General features: G+C 45.1%; 1 protein-coding gene across 2 annotated transcripts in view; it reads right to left on the bottom strand.

Annotated features, from left to right (window-relative positions):
• FGF12 (fibroblast growth factor 12) overlaps positions 1-17,271 on the bottom strand; it is a 218,162-nt gene that overhangs the window by 128,574 nt on the left and 72,317 nt on the right. The window contains exon 1 of one of the 2 annotated variants that reach the window (XM_086843648.1): positions 9,905-10,179. The exons of the other annotated variant lie outside the window; for it this stretch is intronic. Coding sequence (XP_086699774.1) covers positions 9,905-9,992 — 88 coding nt within the window. The 5' untranslated portion in view covers positions 9,993-10,179. Of the gene's footprint in view, positions 1-9,904; positions 10,180-17,271 lie in introns of those variants that run through there. 2 annotated transcript variants of the gene reach the window in all.

Below are 17,271 nucleotides of genomic sequence, written 5' to 3'. Positions count from 1 at the left end.
ACATTCCCATAAATAATAGAGATTCAATGCCTTTCTCTCCTCCTCTTCTACTGACTGGGAGCAAAGAAGCAGCAGGGAGCCTGAGAGTTGCAGTGAGTCCGGAGCGCACAGGAGTGAGCAGGGGGATAGGAGAAAAAAGAGAAGTGATGCCTTTGGGCTGGGTGAGCAGGATTTACTAGGCCTTTGTCCCCACTCTGGGTGGGAATTAGACCCATAACTGTCTTCCCAACATACTTCAGGGCTCTGCATTTCTCTCTTTGCACCCTGCCAGTCCCTTGTCAAAACTCCACTTTCTTACTGAAACCCTTTTCTTCAGTGGCCATGAACATAAGCAGTGAGTAGACACAGCCTTATGCCAGGACAGTCCTTAGCACAGTCCCCAAGAGGCACCCATAGCTGTTTCACAAAGCAATGTGCCTGTCTGGATCTTTCTGCCAGTTTGGAGTTGTTGTTTTTTTCTCACTACTAACAAAGAAAAGCCTCTGGTTTGAGTATTTTTATATTTAGCACACTATCATTTAGAAAGTGCATTTTCTGACCTTTGCTGGGAGGTGGGAGCACCACCCTTCCATACAGCATGTTAGACAGAGAAGTATTGACCCAAAGGGCACAAGCTGTGAGTGAATAAGAGAGAAGCTCTCATAGGAGAACCCTTAGCAAGTCCCACCACTTGCTAGAAACACCAAACAAGTGGGAAATTCATTCACTAAAGTGTTTCCTCAGGAAAGGACATGTTCCCATTTAATTGTCCTCCTTAATCATACCTCATACACCATCTGAAGAAATCTGATTATTCTAACTCTAACCTATTCTAACCTCAAAAACGAAGCCCCAAACCAACCCTGAAACACACATACATTGTCTTCTCAGCCAAGGTGCTGCTATGAAGGAGTTTCAGGGCAGAAACAGATCTCCAGCAAGATGTTTTAAGATGTGTGTCAGCCATTTAGCAGGGAAGAGGAGGGGCAGGGAGAGTGCATTTCATTGCTGAGCAGCCTGCACAAATCTGGGAACATGATTTATATTCCCACAACTGCCTCTTCAGGTTAAGGGTGAGCACAGTAAAGGATTCATCACAGAAACTCCAGCAAATGCAGAAACAGAGAAAAAAGCAAACCAGGTTTCTTTGTCTTATCCATTAAAGGTAAATTACAGTTTTTAGAGAGGAACACCCAAGCACAGCCACAGGACATTAAGCCATATGTGAATATTTAAATACTTATTTGTCTGATCAGCCAACTGAATATTTACAAAGATTATACCCTGTTTGCACTGAGCATAAACACCTGGGGAAATCAGCCTTTCAAAAACTACATCTAAGAGTCTCTCCAGCCTCACAAATAACACCACCCAGGATACCCTTCCTGGATATGCTCTTCCTAAACTGAAGCAGCAGGGAAGTAAAGGGTCTGAGCACACAGAACTGAGAGCAAGGAGAGCACCATGCACTGGGGTGTAGGAAGGTGTCCCAGTCCATCAGGGTCTGTGCCTGAATTTCACTGCTGTGCTTCAACATAGGCTCACGTGCCTCTCTCTCTGCCACCAAAATGCCACAGAAGAGGATAAAAAATGGCAACACTAAGTCACAGGAACTCAGAAAAATTAGTGGCAGCACATTGGCTGTCCAGTCCCACCAGCAGCAGAATCATTATTTTCTTTGGTTTGGTTTTCATGTCACATTGCAACAAAAGAGGAAATCCAGAACTTGAGAAGGAACTTGCAGCACGGAGGACCAACCGTTCCAGTGGTTTTCTGCAGACACACCAACATCATAGAGAGGCTTGAGCATTGTGGAGTGTCATGGACACTCATGATCCTTGTGCTTTTCCAGTTTGAATGCTCTGTGCAAGCATGTCTGGCTGTACCCCCATGCCCCATAAGGAAGATTTCTATTGCCTGTCCTTCCCTCTGGACATTGGATCCTTCCAGCAGACCTCCCCATCCTGAAAATCAGTAAGGCAGAGGAGGGAACACCAGATTGGATACTCCTATCCACAAAGCAAGCACAGCATATTTAGCTACATTTTTAAGGCAGTTTCACTAGAAGTTCCCCTTTCTCCATTCCTCTTTTTCGGTGCTCTTAGCTCCTTATTCCACTCCCATGCTCATGTAGGCCTCCCACTCTGTCCATGTCCTTTCCACCCACTGTATGTTGAAGTTTTGAATTTTAATCACTTCTATATGCTTCTGTATGCCCACACACATGCATTTTCCTACTCCTGGACCTTTTCTCTGCAGGACCCAGCATTTCCTCTTCATCCCACCCACAGTCCCTGCAGGTAAACTTGCACAGTCCACGGCACATCAAAGAAGTCTATTTGAGAAGACAACCTTAAACAAGGACTAAAAAGTTGAGAACAAATTGACTTTTTGTCACAATCCCAACACAGGGCCAGGGCCTTTGTTCTCTCAACACCTTGTCCTTTCTCCCCAAGGACCAGCAACCCCAGCAGGTGGGCATCAGGTGTAGGAGCCCAGGGACCAGGCCAGTGCACTCCTCAGATCAAACACTCCTGACCTGCAGCAAATGGATGCCCCAGCTGGTCCCACACACAGCTGGGGCTTCATAAAAACACTCGCTGAGAAAAAAGCAAGGCAAATAGAAGAAGGGGCAGCTGAAACTCCCCACCTCAGCTCTGCCAGAGCTGAACAATGACTTCAGTCATGTTGCCTCATCCTACTGTACTTACTGTTACCCTCCATGCCCTTGGCAGCAAAAGCAAACTGATTAGGACTGAGCAGCAACTGCTGGGCCATGCACAAGTGAGTCTTCAAGTGAACAAATGGCTGTGAGTGCACATTAAAAGCAGGAAGAGAACACTAATAAGGAAACAATTATTTCCTCTTTTTTTTAAAACAGATTTTTTCCTATTCTTTCTTCTTATCTGGAACAAACAAAGCTTTGAGGGAACAAATACAATTCCAGAGATAATCCACGTTTTGGATCCTGGAAGCATTTGGTACCGACTTCTGGAAAACAAAACAATGATAATGACTCACGCTGGGGCTGGGGGTGGCTCATCACAAATTTAGCAGCAGCTTCCATGCTCCCAGCTGAGATTGGCTTTGCTGGGTTGTTTTCACAGATCCCCAGGACTGCAATTTAGCACATGCAAATCGGCCCAGCAGCCAATTGCAGCCACCATGCTAGAAAGGCATAAACATGCCATTTAGAAAAATGCTTTGCCATACAAAACATGATTACCTCCTTCCATGCCATTTCAGGCTATGGGAAGAAACACTATTTTTATTATTAAACATTACACATCTCTTTTCCTCCAAGGGGAAGAAGAATTATTTAAAGGCCTATTAAGCAAACATTTATTCACACAACTGGAAGCTTTGTGCACTACCATTGCATCTGGGGAGGTGATCATCCCCTGGACTGGATGCTTATGAGGCCACAGCTCAATTCCTGTGTCCAGTTTTGGGCCCCTTACTTCAAGAAAGACACTGAGGTGCTCCATCCAGCTTCAGAACAGAGCTGGGGAAGAGTTTAGAGAACAAGTCCTATGTGGCTGAGGGAGGTAGGGCTGTTTAACCTGGGGAAAGGGAGAATCAGAGGGGACCTTACGGCTCTCTACAACTCCCTGACAGAAGGCTGTAGCAAGGTAAGGACAAGAGGAAATGGCCTGAAATTGCATCAGGGAGCTTTAGGTTGTATATTAGGAAAAATTTCTTCACTGAAAGAGTTTCTAAGCATTAGAAAAGGCTGCCCAGAGAAGTGGTGGAGTCACCATCCCTTGAGGTATTTAAGACATGCAGATGTTATACTCAGTGGTGGATTTGGCAGTGCTGGGTTAATAGTTGTACTCAGTAATCTTAGAGGTCTTTTACAACTGAAAAAATTATATATTCTACAAGAAATCTCATCTAGTTTTCAGACCATGCTGAACTTTTGATGATATATGTACAACCTGGACTAAAAAATTTAAAACTAGCATCAGTTTGATAAAAAATTAAACAGGTTACTTCTGGAAAGCAGCAGAAAGGGCTATGGAAAGATAAGTGGCTTGGTTTTGAGATAAAGTTCAGTGAGCCAGAAGTAGATCACTCTCACAAACAAAGCAGGAAGATTTCAATTTCTTTAATGAACAGAGCTTTCCATCTGGGAACTGATGGCTGTGAAATACCTCCAGAAGGATCTGCTGGAAACAGAAAACGAGCCTACTGTCAATACTCTGTGGACAGGGAAAACAAGGGATGATACATTCCACTCATCTGAAACAATGGTTCTGGTTGGGACTAGGTACATGCATAGAGTTAAATGTGCACTCAGATGGTTCAGTGAGCTGAGACTCTGGAGACTTCTGTCTCCAGAAGTACTTCTTGGTCTTTGACAGATGTGACCTAATGACAGTCAAACAGCTGTTAAAATGAAAGCATCTGCTCTGAAAATCATCAACTTTAAATATCTGCCTTTGACCCCAGATTCTTCGGGTACTCTTCAAGTGGAAAAACAGGAACACAGTTTTATACACACAGTCATTCAGGAAAACCAATGGAAAAGCTGAAACATTATTTCATTATATTGTTGGTTAACATTTCCCATAAATCTTTCGGTTTATAGTGCATCACAATTGTACATGGTGTTAAACTTCAGACAAACTCTTACTCTTTTCTTGGCTGAGAATGGGAAATAAAGGAAGTTAAGCTTTATTCCTTTAAAAAACCATGCAAACCGTTAGGTGAGAAGAGCCATAGATCAGCCAACCTCTTCTTCAGAGTACTTTTTATCATTCTTATTACAGGTACTTAAGAAAATCCAAATGACTCTTATTTTGCTTGTATTTGTTCATTCACAGAAATGAAAACATTTTCCAAATATGATTCAATATCAGTGATACTCTGGTAGGACCAGACAAGTTTCAGTATTCAGAAGACTGAGTGAAGATCCAGCAATGGACATCCGGCTGACAGCTCTGCATTGCTAAGCCACTTTACACCCAGGGAGTTCCTGGACCTGCATTTCTTTTGAAGATTTATGAAATAATTTATTGCAAACTGAAAAAAATAATCCTGCATAATATCAAAGACTTTCCTTTACATAACTACACAGAACTGGCTGCAAGCACTTAAAAAAGTTATATGCATATAACTAAGTTCATTATCATTTATATATCTGGAATTTTTGTATGATAGAAACCAAATAATTCCACCAAATAAAAACACTAAAAAATTCATAATTTCTAGCTCAGTCAGGACAGATTTTTTTTACTGATGCACAAGTTTTTTTACAAGATGCACAAGCACTGTGGGCTTCCAGGAGAGATGCTCAGCCAATGTCTGCATGAGAGGGTTACTTCAGAATAAAGGAAAGTGTGGATTTAAAATGCTATAGCTATTCTTGAATAATACCCCAGAGGGGTGCTCCTGTTATAATAAAAAAGATTTTTTGGAGTTTTGTTTAATTCATTTCCCAGGTGAATTAAACTAAATCAGACAAAGGTATTCTTTCCACTAGCATATGAGTGTCAACAATAGACATTATCCCAGAACAGTGCAGGTACTTCTACTGGTCAGCAAGTGTTACTTTTCCAAAAACACAAAACAGGAAGAGCAAGCCTGAACAAAATATGTTCTGTAACAGTGGCAGAGAAAGGTGGGTAAGACACCTGGTGTGGGTGAATGTACCAATGACCCCCAGTCAGATCCCAGTGCTTCTCAGCCTTGGGACCCACTCCCAGCTCCAGCTCAGCACCACTGAGCCACTGTTCCCATTTCCCACCAGCAATGCACATCCACACTCTGAGCTGCCACAGATCAAAGCCTCTCCGTGCTCCCTGAACTCAGCAAGGAGCTGCAGCTTTCACTATCTGTCGCTCACATACACAGAGCTGTTGCTTCCAGTAATTTGAAGCTGAACTGTGCAGAATTTGCTGTACACTGTAACTTGCTGTTTACTTGAATAAACAGCAGTGGGAAAATTTTCAAGAACTAGTGTATGTAAATAAAATGTAGATGGATGCACAGATGACTGCACAAGCAAACAAAGGAGCGCCTGTTCTGCTCATAAGCCAAATGCTATTCTTGAATATGCAATTGTACCTTCTATGTGTGTGATTCAATTTGCATCTGTAGATGTCTTGCACGTGCAGACACGTTATGGCAGTGCCCCAGATAGTCTCAGAGAAAATGCAAAGATGTATATGGGCAGCAACAGACTGGCTAATGGCAGAGGCACAGCCTGACCCTGCCTACCTGAACAAAATGCTTGTCCTGTTGCCCCAAATATCAAACTTAGTGTTGTGATGCCTGGAGAAAATGAAGACCTACTGTGCCAGACATAATTTTATTTGCCATAAAGCCAGCATCAATCAGTATATTTCCAGGAGCATCTCCAAATTTCACCAGTATAAGACTCCCATGGAAGCCAAGTTCAGGATGAACTTTCAATATGAGCTTAATTTGTACTGAAGGCATCAATTTGCAAAATAGGGACTTAGACTGAGAAGTACTCTTATGAATGTTTGAGAATAGATCAGTCTCTGGATACAACCAAACCTCTACTACTGAAAATAAAGCTGAAAATGCATTGCTGCTGAATGCTGTTGCTGGTTGACGTGAGAAGTATCTGTGGTTTTAGCAATGATGCATCCCACAGGAGAGTCTGTACAGGAGCCAAGGGGAGGACGGGCATGAGACAGAACCACTCACAGAGCCAAGTAAATTCTTACAGAGGAAGACTGAAACACACTCACTAGCAAAAATCTCTATGCTGCTGTTATGCAGTCTATGAGTACAGGGCCTTTTATATCAGAGTGGCTGCAAACCACATACAGGTCACCCAAAATAGTTTTTCACAACTCTATTCACAGCTACAACAATGCAGTCATTATTTAATGTTTACCTTGAACTTAACACTGTAGTAGCTATCTGTTTCATAATTTTGTCAAAAGAAAAAGAAAAATCTGGACTGGCAAACCATATCACCTAAGCAAAGGGGAAAAGAGTGTTAGCAGAGAAAATAACTAAAGAAAAAAGCACTTAAAAAAATTAACTGTGGTTGCGCCATCACAATGGGAAATATCTCTGTGCACACAATCTCAGCTTGCAAACTCTGGAACGAAGATAACAAGTGAAGCACCTGAAAGATGATATAGGATGTTGCTGTGCTATGATACTTGCGAAGAAGTTCACAAAGGAAGAGGATAAATCTCTTACTCTGCATTGCTATGAATTACTTGCACTTTTGTGGTGGTTTGGAGACCCATTAAGCCCCATTTTGCAAGGTGCTGTTCAATCAGCCATAGCCTGCCCCTAAGACAAGGTCTGCACACCTCAGAAGTGGAGCATAAGAAAACAACAGGCTAGAGTTAGCTAAACTAAGGAGGTGAGAGGTCTTCACTAGCAGTAAAGAAATCTTGCTAACATCACAATAGAGCTGTACAGTACTATACAACTACCTTCAACATTTCAAGGTTTCTCTTTGAAGCATCATGCATTAGCTTCTGTCAGAATCAGGAGTGGTCTAAGGTTCTGAGTCAGCACAATACACAAATATGAATCTCACTTTAAAGGCGTGCTTACATCCTTATGAGTTGTTTGCATTAAAGAAAACACAGATACGAGGGAGGCAAAAGGCTTGGTCAATCTGTCAGAATAACTTCAGAGGATCAAGGAGATGGAAGTATCTCCCAACATTGTCCCATCGCTGTTGTTTCCACAGTCCTTCCACTCCCATAATTTTATAATCCTTTTGCTGGTTTACATCTCAGACTGGCTTAGCCCAGCTGGGCACAGCATGGCACCTTTAGGGTTGTTCCCAGAGTATACACCTGTCTCCTGGGGCACGCTCACCTTTTGAAGAAGTAGCAAGGAGATTTATCCTCCAGCAGGCCCACCCCAAAGTAACCCTTTTATAGGTGGAAGTTTATGTTTTTATTGTGTGATTTTCAAGAACATAAACCCCAGCCTTAATGGAAAATAAAAAAACACATCCAAGGAGAGGGAATGTATTTTAGCATCCTGACTCAAAGCAACAGACCCATCTGGAGTAGTCAGGCTCACGGTGGCATGGGGCTAGTACCTGGAAAATAAGCTCAGCTGGAGATAACAATTGGAGATCATTCCCATAGACTGTCTCCTTACAGCACAACATCAGGAAATAAAAAGATTACACAATGTTCAGCATCATTCATCAGAACAGGGGAGGTAAGAAAGGACTCAGGCACCACATATGCATCAAGTACATTCCAACACAGGATCCACCTGTAAAGCCAAACCAGCTCAGCCAGGACACTATTAGGACAGTATCATTGACTTCTATTTCACTAAACTTACAGCCTAGCATCCCCCATGGCCTGAACACCACCCCACTTTAATCAGTAGCTTATTGATCTCTTTACTGCTCCTGGTTTCCAAAAGACACAAACACACACAGCACTATGGTGAAAACTCCATTACAGCTGTTCACTGAAAAGAGACAAGTGTGTGCAGCCACAATCTATTCCATTTACTTTTCATATTGCTCTTCACAGCAAGGCAGAAGATGCTTTGAAGAGAGTCCAGCATTTTCTCCCAAAGATTCCCCTGTTGCCATGAGCTTGTCACAGGCAGAAACTTGTACGTCAGAGTGCCATGGGAGGGAAGAGGCTACTGAGGCATAAACAGGTGGCTATACCATTAACAGCTTTTCCTTAGCAAGGCCATAAGGGAATCCAGGCTACCTCAGAAGCTGGGTTCCCCCAAGAACAGCCTTTCTCTTCATGAGAACACTGAGCATTTGCACTGGAGGCAAGGACATTTTTCTCTTCTAGCACCAAGATCTGACAAAAAAACCCCAACACAAGCAATTAGGAAAGAATACTCTAAAAGACATTCTCATAAGCATCCACTCAGTAGCTTCTACACATCTTAACAATAACATCAATAACACAGGATTTAATTCCACAGGCATTTACCCAGTGTTCTAGAGGGAAAGTCAGATTCATGAAAGAAACACATGCAGCACAGAAGAAATTGCAGAAACACTTTAAAAGCTTCAACAAGATCTAGGGGTAGCACCACACCAAACCAAGGCACTCATGCACTTATTTCTCTCTTCAAGTTCTCAGGGAAGTGCTTAGGATCATGAATATCATTCAGAAATTCACCCCACTGTGCTTCCTTTCCATCCTAGTGAAAAGCTCTCTCTCCAACAGGCTAGGAGCTGAGAGAGGAGTTGAGTCTCCTCAGGCCCCCCATCAGGAGCAGGCAGGGATTTCTCTTTGCTTCTAAGTACATCCCCATTCAAAAACACATTCAACACCCTCCATCAGGAAACCACTGCAACACTGCTACTACCAGAAGGACAAAGTACAGAGAGTCCTTAGAGTGGAGCCAACCCTAGAGTTGTGTGGGACCACTGGCACTCTGGGGAAGGTTTATCCCCATATTGGCCAGGTAGTAATGGGAGGCAAAGTTGGGGGTTGCGGGTGGGACGACAAATACAGGGTTCCCATAAGAAGAAAAAGGACCTGAGTAGGCTGCAGGTGGGATAGGGAACAATGATCAGGGTCATGTGTGAGACAGGAGTCTCTGTGAGAACAAAGGACACACGTGGGGGCTCTGTGTGGGTGGGGGCTCCAGGCGGGATTAAGCACAGGGTGGGGTGGGGGCCAGGCCTCGGGCAGAGGGGGCCGGGTTGTGAATGCAGCGGGTGGGGATGCTGGGGGCGGTGGGGGCCGGGGTGTGGGCGATGCCGAACTAACGCGGACTCGGTCCGGGGATGCGCGGCGGGGTCAGCACCGGGGACAGCGCCCGGCCCGGCCCGGCCCGGCCCGGCCCGGCCCGGCCCGGCCCGGCCCGGCCACCTGTGCGCGGCGGAGGCGCGGGGGACACGGCGGGGAAACGGGGCCAGCGCGGGCCGAGCGCCGCCCGGCCGGCAGCGAGGGCGGCGGGGACAAGGACGCGCGCTCCCCACCTGGGCTGTGGCTGGATCTCAGGCGCCTTCCACAGAGACACTGCAGCATATGCGAGCCTTTCTCCAGGAGAAGCCCGAGAATCCTCATGGATTTCACTTTGTGGCGCCCTCCCGCTCCTCGGAAAAGGGACCGGCCCCGGAGAACCGGCTCTCAGCGGCGGGGCGCCGGGCCCCCTCGCCGCCAAACTTCCCGGCCCATCGCCGCGGCCCCGCCGCGCCCGGGGGAGGGAGGGGGGCCCCGCCGCCACTTCTCGGGACTTGTCCGCCGGCGGAGGGCCGGCCGTGCCGGGAAGCGGGGCGGGCTGCCTGGAAGGACGTCAAGCCCTAGAAACACGCGCGGCCGGCTCCCAGCCCTGCCCCCTGCCGGCACAGCCCCCGCCGGGGCGGGCAGCGCCGCCGGGACCCCCCCGCTCCGCTCCGCTCCGCTCCTCCGGCGGGGCTCTGCCGCCTGCCCCCGCCACCGGGCCCGGGCCCGCCGCGCCCAACTTCTGCGAGTCCCGGCGGGGACGGAGGAGATGGCCCCGGCGGGCGGCACACCAAGCCGGGCAGGGCCGGTGACCGAGGGGCCCGGCGATAAAAGGCACCGTGTGCGGGGGCACCGAGCGCGGCCCTCCCGGGGGCTGGAACCGTGGGGCCGGGAAGAAGAGACACCTCTGCTCTTAAATCACCGGTGGGTGCGGCTGCCCAGACAGGGGTGCTCCTTTATGAACACGCTGTAAACGAAGGAGCCTCCGTCTTTCCACCTACCCCAAGGCACCAGCCTCCTGCAAAGGGCGCTCCACTGAAACTCAAGGTACCCCTTTTTTTTTTACCCATTTTTAAACTATTACTGTTACAGCTGCAGACTCAAACCTCAGGGTTGGCACTGCACAGAGAAAGGTAGGGCACTTATTTCACATGCAAGGATAGTTAGGGGAAAATGCTCTTCTTAGAACTGTCTCCAATTCATGAAATTACACAAAACCCACAACAAGAGGCTGGAAAGCACAGGAGCACAGAAAAACTCCCTCAACAAAACAGTACTATCATACACAAAAGCTGTTCAAAAGAACTCTTTCACCTGAATAAACTCTAATAGTGCACTAAAAAGCAGTTCCCTCTGGGACAAATAGGAACCCAGCAGAAGGGTGAATTTCTAACTGAATTACTTTGTGCTCAAGCATGGATACCTACTCCCACACCACACTTCAAAGCCTTTTCTGCTTTAGTTTCTCCCAATACCTGGAAGAAGTGACCAAGTGTCTCTGACCAGGTCATGAGATGGACATTTTTCCAGAGACTGCACTCTAGGATGTAACAGGCTTCTGGCCAGCACTTCAGTGGGATGCAAGAGTGGGGATACAGACTTAGTAAGGCACATAAACCAGGCAGAGCAAAAGAAATGCTGTTTAGGTGTGAGAATCTATCAAGTACATGCAGCAAAACTAATAATTTTGAGAGCATCTGGAGTCTTTCATGCCCTCAATAAATACTTCATAGTTTCAGTTTTACTCTTGAATAGAAAAGGAAAAAAAAATACAGTTAAAATGCTAAATGTTTCATGAAATGATAGCTCTTATTTTCCAGTCAACTCTACTTCATATGCTGAAAAACATCTAGCACTTGGCTAGAAGCAAAGCCAGTAGTGTGCAGTTCAGCATGGTTAGAAGGATGGAAGATATTGCTAACATCCCTGGGATTCATGCTGAACTTTTGTTGTCTGCTGTGACTTAGGCTGAAAAATCATCACTATGTCCTTAATTTATAAGCTGTTTTAGACAGGACCTTGCACATGCACAAAGTCATAGCAACAAGCTAGATTAAACTGCCCTTCTCCACGTCCCCCGTTACCCAGGATCATTGCTCCATCACATTCCTCAGCAATCCCTGCTCCACAGCCATCATGAAAGACTACAGTGCCATGTCAGGGCAGATACCAAGCTGGGACTACACCTGTCACCTCTCCCCTTCACCCAGAGTTGTCCTTCAGTCCTCTGCTACACCTGATCATCAGAGAGCAAGCCTGTAGCCCTGCTGGAACAAGGCCAGAAGTAGTTTTAACAGTGAAGCCCTAAAACAGAACTGGTGGTTCTCCAGTACTTTGGTAATAGCACAAAAATATAATAGTCCTCTTTCTGCAAATGCTTCAGCAGCATGTTTGAGATGAGAACAATTCTGGATCTGGCCAATCAAGGACAGCACAGTGAGATCCAAAGTCAAGGTGTCCTCCTTGCTTAGCAGCCAACACAGAGCTGTAAATGAGGGGCTCTCATTCAGAGATGCCAGGACAAAAGTGCAGCACTAGGTATGAGGGAAGAGCTGCTCTTTGGTGTTACACATATCAAGCTAGCATGGGAATGGGCAGATTTATCCCATGAACATGCAAGGGCAAGTGTCTTGGACTCGATACAGATGTTTGTAAAAATAAAAAATGAAAATGCAACAGGTATCTGATTTTTGAGACTTCTGTTTAATAAACTAACACAATTGTTCCTGGAAAATCTACTCAAAATAACGCATAAAACCACTAATAAAATAATCCCCATTTCTTTGGTGAGTTTTCATAACCTTGCAGCAAGTCTGACAATCCAGCTTTTGTGGGGCACACTCTAAGGGGTCAGTTCCTGACTCACATTAGAGAAAAGAAGGGAAAACTCAAACCAGTGAAAAATAATGAATATTACCTGACATTTCCAAAGAAGTGCCGTAAGGACTGCAAGCACGTGCTCTTTCAAACTGAGTAGGTTTAAGTAAGTTTAGACAGCAAAATGGTAGCATAAAAATGGTAAAGGAAGAACTGTGATGCATATGACTCAAGTGTTTACATGCCACAAAATACTTAGTAATATCATGTACCCAATTAGATAAATCTTAGCCCAGTAAACAAAGCTTAAATAATTTGAAAAGATAAATGGAGCTGGCATAAATTGAGACATTGCTAGATGTGTTAACTCATTTTAATCTGAAAACAAGGTAAACCAAAATAAAAATTTATTTCAGTGCAGAGGGACAGCACGTACCCAAACAATAATTCAGTGGGACACAGTGGTGCATAAATCTCACTATGGCTCCATTGATGAGCTCGCACTACTAAATAATAATGCAAATAACATCTCAAAAGTTATCGTGAGAACGCTACAGATATTTCAGTTTTTAGCCACTGGTAGAACACAGGTATTAGAAACTATAGTGTGCTTGCATAAAAAGCAGGGACTACATTTTCTGGAACACAGAGAAAGCTGTGAAAGCCTCATTGAGGTCAGAAGACATTTACAGGGAACACAGCGTCATGTGTGTTTCTCCCTTATTAAATTAAAATGCCATTGGCCTTCTGAAGCACTGAACAGAAACAAGAATATGTTTTGGATTATGGAATTTAAATTAATACCTTCTACTAAAAAGAGGAATGTACTGCACTCTGATCAGAGAAAAATAAGGTGATTTAGCCGACAAGGCTCTTTGCTAGGTATTAAAATAGCATGTGTATGAGTTCAGCAGTTACAAAAGCCAAAAAATAAAGAAAATCCACAAAAGCTCCAAGAACAGACTAGCCAGGAAAGGTAATTTCCTTGTGTTCATACAAAGGCAGTAATAATCTTTCAAGGTGCTGGATCTGTGCTGTTCTGTTTTCACCCATACTGACTTGTAGTTCTTTGAACCCTGTGATGGGTACATAGACAAACAGCTTGTGCAGGTGTGTTATTTCTGGTTGGCAGGTTTGAGTTTTTTTGCAAGTCTCTGCCCTTGTTGTATTTTCTGGCCAAACACATGCGGATATCATGAGAAAGGGCCCATTAACCTTAAGGGCTTTGTCCAAGCTGGTGCTGATGCAGTGCTTGGACCTTGTCCCTCTCTCTCTGTAAATTTACAAAACTCCTTGCACTTGGTGCTCATTTCTCAAAGCTCACTCTGTGGGTCCATATGTGATGAGTGGTTGTGTATTTTTCACTGGTGGCAGAGAACCACTCCACAACACTTCTCCTTGCAGGAGCTGTTCGAGCAAAATCTATCTACAGGCCAAAAACTACAGCCCTTTTAGTGCAAGCCACTGTCACCATTGTACTCTCTGGGAATTTCTGCTTACCCTTTTTCCCTTTCTTTATGAAGCAGAGCACTCCTAGCAAGGAGGGATGGTGGAGTCTGCTTCAGGGACATACCATCCACACACAACTCCTGCTGCACCCAGCTCCACCAAAGCACAGCACCAGAGACAGTGGGAACTGCAGCACAAAGTTGAGGGGTTTGCTGAAGGTCACACAATAAATTTGTGGACAAGTAGGGAATCATCTGTCAGTCCTCATTCTGGTGATTTAATGAGAGGATTAGCCTTTTCCTGATATAAAACTGCAGTCATTATAAGGCAAAGATTCTGCTGGAAACTCTATCATGGATAAAGTAAACCACACACCTTCTGAGAGCAAATACAAGGTAAGACAGAAAAACGAAGACAGAGCTTGGTTTTATACATCAGACAAGAAAGGTTAATTTCTTAGTTGCTTTTCTGAACAAGAGTGAACAGAAACCACCGACTCCAGGTCCCGCTGGACAGACTGACTTGGTAAAATCTCAGCCCCTCTGAGCTCACCAAAGCAGGTTCTGGAGCAAAAGAAAAGATGGCCCATAGCCTTGATCATTTAATAGGTTTATCCCCAGACACATAAAAAGCTTATAGTAATGAGTACTCAGGAGCTGAATTTCCTGACATTAAGAAGAAATCTAATATTACATGTAAAGAAGGCTTTGTGTATCACATATCTTTAGTCTGAATTAGGGAGAAGTGGTTGTTCTGAATATTCTTCAGTAGCGTGACACTTCCTCAGAACATGAACTTCTACTTTATTTTGGCATCTCCATTATTTTGGCAGTAGTATGAGCAGCTCAGAACAGATAATCTGGAAAAAAAGGCAACCAGACACTGTTCCTTCCACCCACTTCCACTGCCCAGCAGATGCCCTCATCTACAGGATGTCTCACAATGTGTTTAAGAATCCTTAACAGATTTCTCCCCAGCTAATTTTTATACTCATTTTTGGAAACCAGTAATACCATTGGCCTCCTCGCTATCTTTTGGCAAGGAGTTCTACAGGTTAATCATGTGGCAGAAAAAGGCTTTTATTAGTTTAAAACTCCTTGTCCATAGCTCCATTTAATGCTCACCTTAACTTAGAAGGTGAGCATTTTAAGATTATATTGTGAAATGCTAATTTTATGTTCTCCACAACAGTCATGGTTTTTACACCTCTGTCGTATTTCCTTCCTCTATTGTTTCATTTCTGAAGACACCTGAAAATGCCTGATCTGTTCCATCATTCCCTGGGCAGCAGCAACTCTTCACGCTCCACTGACCTTGTCGCTGTTTCCTGTGCCTTTCTAGTTCTATCACATCTTTTCTGAGACAGGATAACTGGAGCTGCACACACTACTCAAGGTGCAAGTGCTCCAGGGATTTCTAGCACAGCAGGATGATAGCTCCTATTTGCTTTCTCTACCTTTTCCAATAATTTCTGTTTGCATCTGCTGAGTTAGCACTTCCAGAGAGATTCACACTTTCTCTGTGGTCTTTTTCCATTGAGGAAATGGACCCCAGTAACACCCCCTACTCTGAGTGACCATAATTTAGTTTTTTTTTAATTTAGTTTTGTATTTTTATTTTTATGTAAGATTTATATATACACCCTCCCCCATATATTTGGGTTTCATCAATGGGTGCATTACCCTGCATTCCACTTCAGTTTATACTGTTGCTAGTTCAGCAGATGCTCCTCTTTTTCCTCTGAGCTCTTTTTCAGATGCTCCTTCTGCAGCTGTTTTGTGTCCACTTCTGTTTCTCTGACTCCAAGGTTTTTGTCTCTTCTTCAACCCCTCACTCTTCAAGATCATTTAGGAGCATGTCCAGGATTGCATAGCTCAGTCCCTCTTCAACACAAGAATTTCAACACTGGCAATTTCCCCACTGATGAGACCTGCCTTTCTTCATTTAAGGGAAACATTCCTTCCAGTAAGGAAGCATCTTAGAAATGCAGACTTCTGCCTCACCTTTACCCAGTTGCTCAGGGAACATGAAGGAATTTTGGGGGGATGTTCCCCCCTAAGAGCCATGCAGTGCCTTACCCAGATGACCAAACCTGACTGCCAGCCCCCCACAGGATGGCTGCTGTGATTCTTTGCAGATGGAGCTCAAGGCAAACTTCCAGCTGTTGCCACACTTGTCCTCTGAACCCAAGAGCTGCAAAAGCACCTTCTAGGTGCACCTCTTTGGGGGTTCAGGTCTCCTGCCAGCAGTTTCACATCTGCAGCCCTCCCAAGGGGAACCACGCTGGAAGGCAGATCTCCCCCGCCTGCCGATCCCTCCAGGCTCAGAGGTTATGAGAGAGGAAAGCAGATTAAAGGGCTGTAATGCAGCCAGCACGGGGGAGATCTGACCCACAGGGCTCCAGTAATTGAGGTTATTAATCCACAGTAGGTAATGATGGCTTTGCCTGAGGCATGACCCAAGTTTTGAGGGCAGCAGATCACAGCTGAGCCAGGGTTTGGAGGTGGGCAGCAAGCCAACCTGCTGGCCAGCAGAGCTCCTGGGCTCTGCCCACCAACAGCCCCTTGGCTCCTCTGCTCTCAGTAGGCAGCCACCAAGGCAAAGGCAGAGTTGGAATAGGTGCAGCTTCCAAATTCAGGATGTGCTCTTGGCTTTCCCCCGAGCTCCCTGCGTGAACAGGCAGGGACATGCTTTCCTCATCTAGGAGTGTGACCAATCTATCCACCTCACAGGGAAAAGTTGTCAGGCTTAATAAAGGGATTTTCTGAGGGTGAAAGTACAAAAGACCAACCATTCAAGAAGCCATCTCCCCCTTCCCCTCCAGAAAACTCACTCTTAATGTTCCAGAGGGCATCTGAGGTGGGGAGCAGCATCTGTGGAAGCACGAGCCTCCCCATCTGCCTACTTGCAGTGACACTTTACAGAGCCTTTTACTGTTGTCTGTACCTGAAGTGTATTTATTCTGGCATGCTAATACAACGCATGTGGCACAGCCTCATCAAGACAAGCAAGTACTTGCCTGCCTGCCTTGGGAATGATGGTACAAGAAACAATTTCTGCTCCAATTCACAGCTGCTCCAATGACAGAAAAGCCACTATCAGGACACCACAGTTCAGACCCTCACTCATTAAGTGGCCACCACAGCTGAAGAGTGCACAGAGACACATCTGAAACAGATTTCTCTGGAAAGACCTCTATTCTGGAACATGCAATTCCCAGTGCCTGCAGTGTAGCACAGCTAAGGTTCTTTATCAGACCGACACACAGACTTGTCCCTGCTGGTTCTCAAAGGAAGAAAAACAAAAGCTAGGTATTAAATAATAATATTACAGCACAGTTATAAAGGGTCTATGT

This window comes from Cyanistes caeruleus, chromosome 10 (genome assembly GCF_971803275.1).
Source record: "Cyanistes caeruleus chromosome 10, bCyaCae1.hap1.1, whole genome shotgun sequence".
Taxonomy (NCBI): Eukaryota; Metazoa; Chordata; class Aves; order Passeriformes; family Paridae; genus Cyanistes; species Cyanistes caeruleus.
The sequence above is the reverse complement of the archived record's forward strand: the minus strand, read 5'-3'. Positions and strand labels throughout refer to the sequence as shown.